Genomic DNA, 15,301 nt, shown 5'->3' on the forward strand with positions numbered 1-15,301 from the left:
ACTCCCCCACTATAGGAAACATCCTCTCCACATCCACTCTATCTGTGTCCTCTGGTCCTAGACTCCCCCACTATAGGAAACATCCTCTCCACATCCACTCTATCTGTGTCCTCTGGTCCTGGACTCCCCCACTATAGGAAACATCCTCTCCACATCCACTCTATCTGTGTCCTCTGGTCCTAGACTCCCCCACAATAGGAAACATCCTCTCCACATCCACTCTATCTGTGTCCTCTGGTCCTAGACTCCCCCACTATAGGAAACATCCTCTCCAAATCCACTCTACCTCGGCCTTTCAATATTCAATAGGTTTCAGTGACCTCCACCTGAACTCCAGCGAGTACTCGCCCATTATGTTAACCCCTTCATCCCTGGGATCATTCTTGTAAACCTCCTGTCCGTTCCGTGAATCCATGCTGAACAATCAGAGTCTTACTGCCACAGCCAGCTGGTTCTGTTTGCCTGTGACCCAGGCAGAAGCCATTTTGCATATCGAGTGGAAGCCTGCTCTCGGAGCTCTGCTGCTCTATCCCGCTGCCCGCCTTGCAGCTGAGCTCGGACATTCTTGCCAACTCCACCGGAGAAAGCCACGGTGCACAGGGAGCGGGTCGCCTTCACGCAGACAGCATTCGAGGTCATGCTCCCTCTTGCAACGTTTAACAGTTGGAGAGCTGAATTAGTCAGACAAGGATGTTGAGGTCACAAGTTGTCCCGAACAGGTGAATCTCAGTTCTGTGGCTTCCCATACTTGTTCATTTTCAAGGATGGGTTCAGTGTCAGTCACCATTTCAGGGTCTCCTGGTTTCTGGTTTCTGTGACAGAACTTGAGATCCCGATGTCCTGACTTGTCTCTTCCTGGGTGTCAACGTCTCAGGATCCATCCTGGGCCCAGCCTATCGATGCAGCAGCAGCTGTATTTCATTAGGAGTTTGAGGAGATTCCGTGTGTCAGCAGAGACCCTCGAAAGCTGTTCTAACTGGCTGAAACCCTGTCTAGTATGGGGGGGAGTGGGGTCACTGCACAGAAGCTACAGAAACCTATGAACTCAGTCAGTTCCATCGTGGGCTGGTACCAGCTCATTCTCACACACACACAGTACTCAGACACGTATATATAGCTCAGGCGTCTAACACTTCTGCACAGTACTGTATTAATTTCATGTATTGCATTGTACTGCCACGAAGAAAATCAAATTTCACAGCATATGTGAGTGAAGATAAACCTGATTCTGATCTGGGTCTCTATTGTGGACTGAGAGTGGGAAGGAGGCAGGGAGAGGGGAATCATGTTTGGGAAAAGGGGAAGGGAGAGGGGAGGGAGTGGGAAGCACCAGAGAGACATTCTGTAATGATCAATAAACCAACTGTTTGCAATTAAATGTCCTTGCCCGGTGTCTCCGGGCTGGGTGTGTCTGTACCTGCTCCACCCCCTACCTCTGGCACTCCTCCTCTGCCACCTGTCCCACACCCCTCCACGGTGGCACACTATATATAGTGCATGTCTACTTTTTTTTTCTTGTAGTAATAGTTTTTTATTATGTATTGCACTGTATGCGACCACATAACAACAAATGCCAGGAATACCATCTGTTACAGAGACACCTCAGAATGCTGCTGTGGCTGTGTGCAAATGCACCTTCTACAGCACTTGTTACAACCGGATTATTTGTGATCAGCAGCGTTGACCAGGCCCTTGGGGAAAGACGATGTGCTGGTTCCTTGGTGGTAGTCTGTAAAAGATGGTCTGGATCATGGTTCAAGTCCGGAGTGATTCCCGAGCGAGAACTAACTTGACTCATGGTTAATGTGGCGGCCTGTGCTGGAGCTCCAAACCAAAAACGAGCTGCTGGGCGGACTCGGCAGGCTCCTGTGCCGCCACAGACGCCGAGTTCTTCCGGCCGATTGTGAGTTGCTTCATGTTCCAGCGGCGGTGTGTCCTGAGTTGCTTTCAAACTGAGGAGGCAGAGGGGAAATTTAAGTGAGTCGTCTGCCAGAGATGTTTGTGAGGTGAACAAGTGATGAATTGGTGGAGGGGCTTGGGGGCGGAGTGGGAGATGAGATGAAGTTACTTCACTAAGTTACGCCATAGCTCTCTGCTGGCGTTTTAATTTCCCTCCCTATTCCCAAACTGTTACGTCTGTCCTCTGCCTCCTACCCTGCCAGGCTGTCATAGTGTCATGGAACAGGCCTTCTGGCCCACCTGGTCCGTGTTGACCCATCATTCTGCCTGATCTTCTCAACCTAGCCACGCAGGCTACCTATCCAAATTTCCGTTACATGTTGAAGTCAACTCCATGTGCAGCTCGTTCCACACTCTCACCACCCTCTGAGCAAAGAAGTTTCCCCTCAAGTTCCCCTTCAACATTTCACCTTTCACCCTTAACCCATGACCTCTGGTTGTAGTCCCACCCAACCTCAGTGGAAAAAGCCTGCTTGCATTTACCCTATCTATACCCCTCATAATGCTGTACACCTCTATCAAATCTCCTCTCAATCTTCCACATTCCAAGTTATAAGGCCCTAACCTATTCAATCAACCCTGATAATTCAGGTCCTCCAAACGCGGCAGCATCCTTGTAAATGTCCTCTCTACTCTTTCGACCTTGTTTACATCTTTCCTGTGGATAGGTGACCAAAACTGAGCACAACGCACCAAACCTTTCCCCACAACTCAAGATCCTCCAGTCCCGACAGCATCCTTGTAAATGTCCTCTGTCGTTTCTCAATCTAATTGGCATCTGTCCTGCAGTTCAGACGAGCAGAGAGCAGGGTTCTGGGCGTGAACGGCAGAGCAGACTCAATGAGCTGATTGGCCCGTGGTCTTAGTACACCAAATTAGGCCTCACCAATTTCAACACAAGATCCTGTCTCCTGTACCAGAAGCTCTCTCTCTACCTGTGACACCACTTACAGCGAATTATGGACCTGTATTCCCAGATCCCTTTGTTTTACTGCACTGCTCAGGGCCCATCCATTCGCTGTGTGTGTCCTACCCCGGTTGGCTCACGCTTGTCATCTTTAAGCTCCATCTGCTATTTTTCAGCCCATTTTTCCAGCCCTCACACGGGACAAAGCATCACCTCCCACCATATCATGTGATAGGGGGGGTACAATATTCCCTCTAGGATCTTGCTTTCTCTCATCTAAACTCCAGCAAACAAGAACCTAGTTGTTTTGCCCCAGCCTTTCCTCCTAAGGCAACCGGGTCCCTTTCCAAGGGTTGCTCTCTCATAAACCCACACTGTTGTTTTTTCACGTAAGGAGATTGTAGTTCTAAGTATTACTCTGACGTAATCACACCAATTTCCTCTTCAGTTGAAGCACTGCGTTTATTCAACCTAGCATTAAACAGTGATATTCTGTAAGCTTTATTAATTACTTACTGTATCTGCGTGTTAGCCTGCTGTGAATTATGCCCCAAAATAACAGATCCAAGCTGTGCAATCTCGAAGCGTTTGGATAACATACTCTTTCACACCATTGCCACTGCTGTCCAATCTCCTCGTGATGTTCCGGTTTGCTCCCACATTCCAAGGCCATACGTTTTGGGGTGACTGAGCTGTGGACTTGGGCTGCCCAGCAAAATTGTCACTGATTTAATTTCTCACGTCACTCTCCGTGTTACAAAGCTGATGACCAGCCCATCCCACTCTCCCCGTGGCCCAGCGGTGCTAGCATCCCTGTGGTTATCACCGCAGTGCCTTCACCACTACCCTGGCAATGCGTTTCAGGCCCGGACACAGAAAACAAAACCTTTCCCTCGAATCAATTTGACTTTGTTTTGCCGATTCCTGCTTTGCTTGATCTTCATGCCGGCGTCAGTATTGACTTTAAACACTGCTACCACATCCCATTGCACCCTCCTCTGCTCCAGAGAGAACTTCTCCAAAGTCTTTGTCTAGACAAAGCTGCCCAATGCCTCTCTGGCACCAGCCAACAAGCAATCAGGAACATGCAGTACAGTGCAAAAGCCTGAGGTACGTGCATATAGCTCAGGTAATTTTACGTATCGCACTGTACTGCTGCGAGAAAAACCAAATTTCCTGGCATGTGTGAGTGATGATAAACCTGATTCTGATCTGGGTCTCTATTGTGGACTGAGAGTGGGAAGGGGGCAGGGAGAGGGGAATCATGGTTGGGAAAAGGGGAAGGGAGAGGGGAGGGAGCGGGAAGCACCAGAGAGACATTCTGTAATGATCAATAAACCAATTGTTTGGAATCAAATGATCTTGCCTGGTGTCTCAGGGCTGGGTGTGTCTGTACCCGCCCCTGACACTCCTTCTCTGCCCCCTGTCCCACACCCCTCCCGCAGCACCCCACCCTCACCATTCCCAACATCCTTTGCAAGCTCACTCTCCGCTCCACATTGACAAAAGCAGTACTCTGTAAAAGTCTTAGGCACTCTATCTATCTATCTATCGTGCCCAAAACCTTTGCACAGTATTGTGTACATAAAAAAGGGCCAGTAACACCTCCACACCCCCCCAGCCACCACTACTTTATCATTTCATGTCAGAATCGGCCTGTGTACAGACATTCCTGTGCCTAGTGTCACTCAGTCTATGTATATAAGCAATCTTATGTATTTATATTTTTCCTGCTGGAGGGTCTCGGCCCGAAACATCAGCCGACTTCTTTCTGTAGACGCTGCCTGGCCTGCTGAGTTCCTCCAGCATTTTGTGTGTGTTATTTATATTTGTGTTCGTTATAATTATGTGTTGTCATCTTTGTGCTATATCCGTTCCAGAGTAACAATTATTTCATTCTGCTTTGCACTGGTGCACTAGAAATGACATTAAACAATCTTGAATCTGTCCTGTTAAAGCTCCTCATCCCTGCAGTCATACTGGTAACAGATTTGGAGTATTCTGTGCAATTCTGGCTGTCCCATTACAGTTGAAGTCAGAAGTTTACATACAGCTTAGCCAAATACATTTAAACTTGGTTTTTCACTATTCCTGACATTTAATCCGAGAAAACATTCCATCTTACGTCAGTTAGGATCACTACTTTATTTTAAGAATGTGAAATGTCAGAATAATAGTAGAGAGAATGATTTATTTCAGCTTTTATTTCTTTAATCACTTTCCCAGTGGGTTAGAAATTTACATACACTTTGTTAGTATTTGGTAGTATTGCCTTTAAATTGTTTAACTTGGGTCAAACGTTTTGGGTTGCCTTCCACAAGCTTCTCACAGTAGGTTGCTGTAATTTTATTTCATTTCTCCAGACAGAACTGGTGTAACTGAGTCAGGTTTGTAGGCCTCCTTGCTCGCACACGCTTTTTCAGTTCTGCCCACAAATTTTCCATCGGACTGAGGTCAGGAAGTGATGTCAGGTCTGGTTCATCCTTGGGAGCAATTTCCAAACGCCTGAAGGTACCACGTTCATCTGTACAAACAATAGCACGCAAGTATAAGCACTGTGGGACCACACAGCCGTCGTACCGCTCAGAAAGGAGACGCATTCTGTCTCCTACGGTTGAACGTACTTTGGCACAAAAAGTGCAAATCAATCCCAGAACAACAGCAAAGGACCTTGTGAAGATGCTGGAGGAAACAGGTAGACAAGTATCTATATCCACAGTAAAACGAGTCCTATATCGACATAACCCGAAAGGCTGCTCAGCAAGGAAGAAGCCACTGCTCCAAAACCGCCATAAAAAGCCCAGACTACAGTTTGCAAGTGCACATGGGGACGAAGATCTTACCTTTTGGAGAAATGTCCTCTGGTCTGATGAAACAAAAATTGAACTGTTTGGCCATAATGACCATCGTTATGTTTGGAGGAAAAAGGGTGAGGCCACTGTGAAGCATGGGGGTGGCAGCATCATGTTGTGGGGGTGCTTTGCTGCACGAGGGACTGGTGCACTTCACAAAATAGATGGCATCACGAGGAAGGAAAATTATGTGGATATATTGAAGCAGCATCTCAAGACATCAGCCAGGAAGTTAAAGCTCAGTCGCAGATGGGTGTTCCAAATGGACAATGACCCCAGGCATACCTCCAAAGTTGTGGCAAAATTGCTTAAGGACAACAAAGTCAAAGTATTGGAGTGGCCATCACGAAGCCCTGACCTCAGTCCAATGGAAAATTTGTGGGCAGAACTGAAAAAGTGTGTGCGAGCAAGGAGGCCTACACACCTGACTCAGTTACACCGGTTCTGTCTGGAGGAATGGAACGAAATTCCAGCAACTCACTGTGAGAAGCTTGTGGAAGGCTATCCAAAATGTTTGGCCCAAGTTAAACAATTTAAAGGCAATGCTACCAAAGTGTACGTAAACTGGGAATGTGATTAAAGAAATAAAAGCTGAAATAAATCATTCTCTCTGCTATTGTTCTGACATTTCAAATTCTTAAAGTAGTGATCCTAACTGACCTAAGACAGGGAACGTTTTCTAGGATTAAATGTCAGGAATTGTGAAAAACTGAGTTTAAATGTATTTGGCTAAGGTATATGTAAACTTCTGACTTCAACTGTATGTGGAGGCTTTAGAGAGGGTGCAGAAGACGTTCAGCAGGGCTCGAGAGTACCAGCTGTGAGAGTTTCCTTACTTACTGTGGGAGGAAACCAGAGCTCTTGGGGAAACCCACGCATTGCACAGGGTGGATGTGCAGAGACTCCTGGCACACTCGGACGCCACGAGCCACAGTGGCCTCTACGCTGCTGTGGCACCCCACACCCGGATTAGTTTTTCTGGAGCGCCGGAGGCTGAGGGACACCTGAGAGAAATTTACAGAATGATGAGAGGGACAGATTGAGCAGTGACGGTCAGCCTTTCTCCTTGGGCAGAAATGTCACGTACCAGAGGGAACATATTAAGCTGAGTGGGTGAAAGGAAATGCGTGAGGTTATTTTTTATTATTAAACGTGCCAGGTAGAAGGGGCTTTTGAAGTGACAATTCTTCAAAGTTCGTACATTTATTGTTAAAGTTTGTATACAGTATACAACCTTGAGGTTGGTCTTCTTGCAGACAGCCCCAAAATAAAGAGCCTGTTTAAAGAAAAAGCGTGGAGAGCAAGCACAACTCGAGCACAATAAATAACTGCTGAGTCCGCAGCCACAGAACTGCTGAGGAGAGGCAGTGGCAGTTCAGCTCCGAAGCAACTTGATCGAATCATGCAGTTAGTCACAAGCGCGTGCGTGAGAAAGCTGCAGAGTGCTCGAAAGTGAGTCCGCAGCTGCAGAGCGCTGAGGCGGCTGAAGCCTGCCTGCTGGCAGCCGCACCAAGAGACCGGTCAAAAGCAGGCGGCACTCAGCACCTGCTCTCGGCCTGGGCCGTTTCAATCTTGCTCGACACGGAGCAATACAGCAGACCATGGGTTCACTGGCCACAGCCCTCCTCCACGCAGGATCCCCCGGGAGATCACAAACGAATCATTAAGGAGGGGATTATTTAGAAGAAGAGTGTTCAATAGCTTTGTGAACTGTCTGCAGCATTTTACCATTGGTCCCTGGCACCATCTTGCTGGAAGATCAGTGAATTCTTGTCCAAGTGATTGACTGTTAATTATATCCTTCATTATTATTTCTGAAAACTTTCCATGCCGTGTGGTTAAACTGTCTGAACTTTGCACTCTTTGTTGAACAAATGTTTACAATTTCTCAACTTTACTCAACTCAGCAGAGCCCAATTGGTAAAGAGAGGCAGGAGTGTCTTTGCCACGACTGTGCCAAATGCTGGTGCATTCCCCCCCCCCCCATGGCCAGTTCCATCCCCCAGAAGCGGGTCTTCCCAGTGGCCAAACATTTTAATTCCCATCCCCGCTCCATGGCCTCCTCTTGTGCCATGATGAGGGCATACTCAGGTTGGAGGTGCAATGCCTTATATTCTGTCTGGACATGAATATCGATCTCTCCTTCTGGTTTAAAAAAATACCTCCCCCTCCCTTTGTCTCCTGTTCCCCACTCCAGTCTCTGGCCTCTTCTCACTGGCCTGTCCCCTCCTCCTTCCCTTTCTCCCATGGCCCACTCCCCTCTCCCAGCAGATTCCTTCCTCTCAGCCCTTTCCCTTTCCACCCACCTGTCTTGCCTTCCAGCTACCCTCCTTCCCCTCCCCACAACGTTTTATTCTGCCGTCTTCTCCCTCCCTTTTCAGTCCCGATGAAGGGTCTCAGTCCGAAACGTTGACTGTTTGTTCGTTTCCATCAATGCTGCCTGACTGGCTGAGTTCCCCCAGCAGTCTGTGTGTGTGTTGCTCTGGATTTCCAGCCTCTGCAGACTTTCTCGTGTTTGAGGCCAAATCCTGCCCTGACTCCAACTGGAGGTTTGCAGATGATACGGCTGTAGCGGGCCGTGTCTCAAATACAGGAAGGGGGTAGCTTAGTAACGTGTTGTCCTGGCAACTTCAATGTCAGCAAGACAAAAGACGTGACGGGGTGGTGGTGGGGGGGGGGGGGTGTACACATGTTGAGTTTGAGACCTTCCAGTTCCTGGGAACGAGCATTAGTTCCAAACAGTCATTGAAAACAGCGTCACTCTGGGGACAAAGTGCAAAGCACAGTCTGACAGTCACACACAAAACAAGGCCCATATTTACCCATTGTGGAGTAGGCCCTTCTGCCCCAGCAACCCCTAGCCTAATCACTGGGCGATTTACAGTGACCAGTTGTGCTACCCAGGATATCTTTGGGCTGTGGGAGAAAACTGGGGCACCTGGAAGGACGGACAAACTCCATATAATACATACAGGTTACGAACGAGATCCGTTCCCAAGTCTGTCTTTAAGTCGGATTTGTACCTAAGTCGGAACAGGTACATCCAGTCTTATTGAGCGTCAGTTAATCAAACGTTTGTCTTTGTATATAGTACACATTTTACCTTTCTATGCATATAAAACATTTAAGAGACGTAAGTATTTCACTAATTAAACCAATGTATTGCTTAGTAACAATTGTAGCTTTCATTGGGGCAGGGCCTTTCACTTTATCCTTTAAAATTGTTCCGATCGTTGACCGACTGTAGCCTAACGCTTTTCCAATGACCGATGGCGTTTCACCTCTTTCCGATCGCTTTATTATTTCCAATTGTGATCATTTTCCTTTGATGCATCACCAGCACTTGCATTGGATTTACACTTTGGTGGCATGATTACACACACGTAGTAAAGTCCCTGTAAATATAATTGTGCGGAGAGTGAAATAAACACGATGAGAACTATCGATCCATAATTTTAGCTCGTTTACCACGTCGGTCGATGAAACATTGCGGATTCAGCAGCAGCCGCGGGCGGCTAGTCCTCAGCTGCCCCGGTTCCTAAGGTCCACCTGCACTGAGACAGGTTAAATGGAACAAGTGGGGGTCAGGGTGAATTTAAGCCAAATACAAAGTTATACACTCGACACAGTGTTAATGGCAACGTGATCCGACTGAAAATGGTAGGCGGCGTTCTCCTTCGTCAAGTTGATGAATTTTTAATATAATAGGCTTTATGGCAGTCTGTTCTTTAGTACGAGTCGTCCATTAGTCGGGCGTTCGTAACCCGGGACTGCTTGTATAAGGTAGCAAGCACATAAAAAATATCAATGACACACAGTCACACAAAACACTGTACAGTCCCAAGACCCTGAACGTCACTGATAGCCTGTTCACGTGAACAGATAAACTACCTCAGGGAGCAAAAGAAATTTAGCGAGTCCCTGTCGACACTCGCCAGTTTTTATCAGGGCACCATGGAAACAGCTGCTCTCCAAGTGACCGCGGAGAGCCCGAGATATAACTCAGCACGTCACGGAAACCAGCCTCCCCTCCGCGACTCTGCCTGTGCCTGAGGAAAGCATCACAGACACCACCCACCGTGAACACTCGTTCTCCCCCCACTCCCAAAAGCTGGTGCCGCCAGGCTGAAGGACAGCTTCTACCCTGCTGTTATCAGACGATTGAATGTCCGTAGTGAAATGAGGTGGGCTCTGGGCCCCGCAATCTGATCTTGCACCTGCACGTTTACCTGCACTGCACTCTCCCATTCTGTTACTGATTTGCCTTGTTCTGCCCCAGGACACTGTGTAATGATCTGATCGGTTTGAACAGTGTACAAAATAAGTTTTTCACTGTAATTTCTATAAGCAGTTCTTATTTCCCATGTTGCATTCCTGATTCTTTAAAGATTTAGAGTTATGGTCATATACAGCACAGAAATGGCCGTTTGGCCCATCTAGTCTGTGCTGAACCATTTAAATCAACCTGCACCCGGACCATAGTCCTCCATTCCTCTTCTATCCACTTACCTGTCCAAACTTCCCTTAAGTCAAGCTCGCATGCGCCACTTGAGTTGGTGGCTCATTCCCCACTCTCACCATCCTCTGAAGAAGTTTCCCTTCACGTTCCCCTTAAACTTCTCACCTTTCACCCTTAACCCATGACCTCTGGTTCTAGCCCCACCCAACCTCAATGGAAAAAGCCTGATTGCATTTACCCTATCTATACCCCTCAGAATTCTGTATACCTCTCTCAAATCTCCTCTTGATCTTTGACCTTCTAACCTTTTCAATCTTATAATTCATCATCTAGTCCCACCAACATCCTTGTAAATGTGCTCTGTACTCTTTCGATATTACCTACATCTTTTGTGTCATCTTTTACCAATCCCTCCTTCCTCCCCCCATCAGCTGATCTCATCCGCCCCAGTGATTAAGTGTGGCTGGTCAGACAGACAGACATTCTTTATTGATCCTGAGGAAAACCGGGTTTCATTACAACCGCACCAAGAATAGTGAAGAAATATAGCAATATAAAGCCACAAATAATTAAATAATAATAATGTTAATCATGCCAAGTGGAAATAGATCCAGGACCAGCCTATTGGCTCAGGGTGTCTGACACTCCGAGGGAGGAGTTGTAAAGTTTGATGGCCACAGGCAGGAATGACTTCCTATGACGCTCAGTGTTGCATCTCAGTGGAATGAGTCTCTGGCTGAATGAACTCCTGTGCCAAACTTCCTTGGCGAGTACACCCTCACTAACAGAGACTGTAGGGTGGGGGCTTCTCAGAAGAAAACTGATTCCATAGTGGCGCTGTACAGCAGGGTGGCAATCTCAACTTTCATCTCTGGCACATAGGCAGATGGAATGCTGGTTTCCCAAACTTCTTCATGCCATGGACCAATACCATTAAGCAAGGGGTCCAATTGGGAACCCCACTGTTAAACTTGTGAGAGAAGTTTGGATAATTACATGGATGGGAGGAGAGAGGTATGGAGGCCTATGGTCCAGGTACAGGTTGATAGGACTAGGCAGAGTAACAGATTGGCACAGACTGGATGGGCCAAAGGGCCTGTTTCTGTGCTCTATGACTCTGCACTCAGAAGCTGCTTTACTAGCTACACCTGTACACCTTGTTAATGCGAATACCTCATCAGCCAATCACGTGGCAGCAACTCGATGCATAAAAGCACGCAGACGCGGTCAAGAGGTCCAGTTGTTGTTCAGGTCAAACATCAGAATGGGCAAGAAATGTGATCTGAGTGACTTTGCCGGTGGAATGATTGTCGGTGCCAGAGGGGGTGGTCTGAGTATCTCAGAAACTGCCGACCTCCAGGATTTTCACACACAACAGTCTCTAGAGTTTACAGAGAATGGTGTGAAAAACAGAAACCATCCAGTGAGGGGCAGTTCTGTGGGTGAAAACACCTCGTTAATGAGAGAGGTCAGGGGAGAATGGCCAGACTGGTTCACGCTGACAGTGACTCAGTTACCCACACGTTACAACAGTGGTCGGCAGAGGAGCATCTCTGAACACACAACACGTCGAACCCTCTAGTGGAGGGGCCACAGCAGGAGAGACCCCTCAGGGTTCCTCTCCTCTACCACTGAGCAAACAATACTGATCTCATTTAATCAGTCAGTAACCCTGCCCCTTAGCTCTGCCTTCAGCACATTTTAGTGCCTCATGCGGCGTTTCCTTTCACGTGCCTGTAGATTAACTTTACAATCCCTATACGTTCCACTGTCAGATTTGTCTCTGTAGTGCTCTTTTGCTTTTCAGTTTGAAGATCTGCCTGATTCTCCCACCAGTCATCTGTACACTCTGTTACCAGTCTCTTTCCTCTGGGAACCTCCGGCTTTAATTCCCAGTGCCATGGTAACACAGCAGTTAGCAGGACGCGGGACCTGTCGGAGTTCTGTTCCGCTGTCCTCTTTGAGGAGTCGGGCTGGTTAATCGGTCATTGTAACTTGTCCCACGGTCAGGTTAGGGTTTTCGGGGGTGGCTCCATGAGCTGACTTCAGTGCCTCTCACGTACAACATTATTTCAGTAATCCGCAGGTGTCCCTAATAAAGTGGCATTGAAGGGCCGACTTCGTACCCTACCTCAAAATAAATAAATTCTCATCTCTCTTCTGTCAGGGCAATGTGCTTAGTCTGTAGCCAGCGTACCTTAAGTCACCCACCCCATTTGTTCAAAAAAATTCCAGATTGATTAGCCACGTATTCCTTGAGAAATAACCCAGTGGCCACTTTATTTGCTACCTCCTGTACCTGGTAAAGTAGCCATGTAGTGTGTGTTTGTGCTCCAGCCCATCCACTTCAAGGTTTGACGTGCTGCGGGCTCAGAGATCCCCTTCTGCACACCACTGTGGTAACGCATGGCGATCTGTCAGCTTGAACCAGTCTGGCTATCTCTTCTGCCCCACCTCTCCTTAACAAGGCATTTTTGCTCACAGAACTGCCACTCGCTGGATGGTTTCTGTCTTTCAAACCCTTCTCTGTAAACTCTAGAGACTGTTGTGTGTGAAAATCACAGGAGATCAGCAGTTTCTGAGATACTCAGACCACCCCATCTGGCACCGACAATCATTCCACAGTTAGTCACTCAGATCCCATTTCTTCCCCGTTTTCAGAATGTTTGGTTTCGGCTAACAAAAATAGGAACTGTGATCAAACTGGGAATGTTGTGTCAGCCAGTCAGGATGGCGGAATCGGGAGAAAGTTCGAGTGAGCGGGTGGAGAGGGATTTGTGACGGACGGTGTGGTCCGCAGGTTTTGTTTTAACGGGAGCTGCGGAGAGGATGTCGTGGGAAGGAGACTCCCTGTTGCACGAGGTGCTTTGTGCAGATGAATGGCTCCAAGGAGGAAGGCCCAGTCCTCCTGAGAGAGCGCCCGTTTGTTCGAGATGGATTTTGAGCAAAGTTCAGTGTGTGGCGTGTGCTTTCACGCAGACCGTGGCTCTAGCGCGTGAGTTAAAGACACCTCCACTGTGAGCTCCAACTTTATTTGCACATTTAGACTGTAAAGAGCTGTTTAATTATTTATTTTCCTTTTCTTTTTCCTACTAGCTGTTTGATAAAGCTGGAATTTGCAAATATACTTTCTTTTTAAGGTGTACTGTCTTATTTCACATCACCAGTTTCAGGAACAATTATCGCCCCTCAACCATCAGTCTCCTGAACTAGAGGTGGAATAACTTCATTCAACTTCACTTGCCCCATCATTGAAATGTTCCCACAACCAATGGACTCATTTTCAAGGACTCTCCATCTCATGTTCTCGTTATCTATTGCTTAGTATTATTTCTTTGTGGCGACCCACTTTCTGCACAGGCGAACCGGCTCACAAATAGCCAGTGCGCAGGGGGGAGACTTTGGTAATGCACCTCTGACGTCATTTCTGCCCGGAGAGGGCGGGTGCTAGGGATTAAATGCCAGCACCGCGAAGTTTGAATAAACGAGTCTCGAAACTTATTTCAGCGCTGTATGTAGCTCATCACGACGTTGGTGACCCCGACGGTCCAAACGGGATTCAAGCATGCCTTGTAAAAATAGAAAAAGTTCTATTCAAAAGGTTCAAAGGAGCATCGAAACAAGCCTGGTGCATTTTTGAAACAAGTCCTGTGGACTGATGAAGTTAAAATAGAATGTTTTGGCTGCAATAAGCAAAGGTATGTCTGGAGAAAAAAGGGTGCTGAATTTCATGAAAAGAACACCTCTCCTACTGTTAAGCACGGGGGTGGATCGATTATGCTTGTGTTGCAGCCAGTGGCAAGGGGAACATTTCACTGGCAGAGGGAAGAATGAATTCAGTTAAATACCAGCAAATTCTGGAAGCAAACATCATACCGTCTGTACAAAAAGCTGAAGATGAAAAGAGGATGGTTTCTACAACAGGATAATGATCCTAAACGCACCTCAAAATCCACAATGGACTAACTCAAGAGGCGCAAGCTGAAGGTTTTGACATGGCCCTCACAGTCCCCCGACCTAAACATCATCGAGAGTCTGTGGATAGACCTCAAAAGAGCAGTGCATGCAAGATGGCACAAGAATTTCAGAGAACTAGAAGCCTTTTGTAAGGAAGAATGGATGAAAATTCCCCCAAACAAGAATTGAAAGACTCCTAGCTGGCTAGAGAAAGCGTTTACAAGCTGTGATACTTGCCAAAGGGGGTGTTACTAAGTACTAACCATGCAGGGAGCCCAAACTTTTGCTTTGGGCCCTTTTCCTTTTTTTGTTATTTTGAAACTGTAAATGATGGAAATAAAGTTTTCTTGCTTAAAGTATTAGAGAAATGTGTCATCTTTAACTTTGTCTTTTGGAAATCAGTTAATCTTTTACTCGCTTAGCTGTTCAGAGTAACAGAAATTTTGACTGTGGTGCCCGAACCTTTGCACGCCACTGTATGTGTACTTGATGAATACATTTACTTTGAGCTTCGAAATAGCTTGCTAGTGGTGCTGGACGGTGTGATCTGCTGGGCCAAAAGGGACTGTTCCACACAGTCTCTCTGAACAAACAGAATAATTCCGATTCATGTTGTTGAAGAGCTGAATAAATAGACTGCAGAATGTCTGTGGACGTTGTCTGCATGGGCTTTTGATAAAGTTGGTAAGAGATGTGAAATTGTGGGCTATATATATAATGGGCAGGTAGTCAAATTGACAGGATATGACTAGTGATTTCCTGCATAGATAAAATATTGGGTCTGCAGTTATTCACCACGTGGTGCAGCACCCCGTGTCAGATAAGCGGTATCGTCTGCCCAGTCTGTGGGAGCATTACACCCGAAAGCCAGTGGACTTCAGTGAAGGCATCCGCTGTCCACATTAAAGGTCAGGACGTCGTCACTGGAATGTGAATGGTTCATGGCCAGAGGGCTAGGGACGTGGAAAGTTTGTGGGCACAGGGGTGTGAGGTGCTGCCCAATGTCTGGGGAACCCCAACTCATCAGCGTGCAGTCTCGGCAAATTAAGTTGCTGTCGTTCAGCTCCAGGAGCGCCGTACACCCGTTCATTCGCCCGGACAGCATTAATCCAGACAGAGAGCACTGAAGGGTTGGCAGAATCAGCTTTATTATTGCTGACATAGGAT

General features: G+C 47.2%; 2 protein-coding genes across 4 annotated transcripts in view; one reads left to right on the plus strand and one right to left on the minus strand.

Annotated features, from left to right (window-relative positions):
- The window catches only part of LOC132389675 (WD repeat-containing protein 26-like), a 46,897-nt gene extending 32,082 nt beyond the window's left edge, over positions 1 to 14,815 (plus strand). The window contains exon 2 of one of the 2 annotated variants that reach the window (XM_059962220.1): positions 13,318 to 14,815. In XM_059962220.1, the coding sequence (XP_059818203.1) occupies positions 13,318 to 13,390 (73 nt within the window). In that variant the 3' untranslated portion in view covers positions 13,391 to 14,815. The remainder of the gene's footprint in view (positions 1 to 13,317) is intronic. The other variant, XM_059962221.1, reaches the window with a different exon arrangement.
- On the minus strand, positions 1,364 to 8,344 carry LOC132389674 (uncharacterized). Of its 2 annotated transcripts, none has more exons than XM_059962218.1 (3): positions 7,447 to 8,344; positions 6,559 to 6,722; positions 1,364 to 1,952 (listed from the first exon to the last, which is right to left on the minus strand). In XM_059962218.1, the coding sequence occupies exons 1-3, from the start codon at positions 7,522 to 7,524 to the stop codon at positions 1,535 to 1,537; spliced, it is 660 nt and encodes a 219-aa protein (XP_059818201.1). In that variant the 5' UTR covers positions 7,525 to 8,344; the 3' UTR covers positions 1,364 to 1,534. The 2 variants fall into 2 exon arrangements, with proteins under 2 accessions (XP_059818201.1, XP_059818202.1); XM_059962219.1 differs by lacking the exon at positions 1,364 to 1,952 and adding an exon at positions 5,104 to 5,390.
- Positions 14,816 to 15,301: the final 486 nt, after the last annotated feature.

This window comes from Hypanus sabinus, unplaced genomic scaffold (assembly GCF_030144855.1).
Source record: "Hypanus sabinus isolate sHypSab1 unplaced genomic scaffold, sHypSab1.hap1 scaffold_621, whole genome shotgun sequence".
Classification (NCBI taxonomy): domain Eukaryota; kingdom Metazoa; phylum Chordata; class Chondrichthyes; order Myliobatiformes; family Dasyatidae; genus Hypanus; species Hypanus sabinus.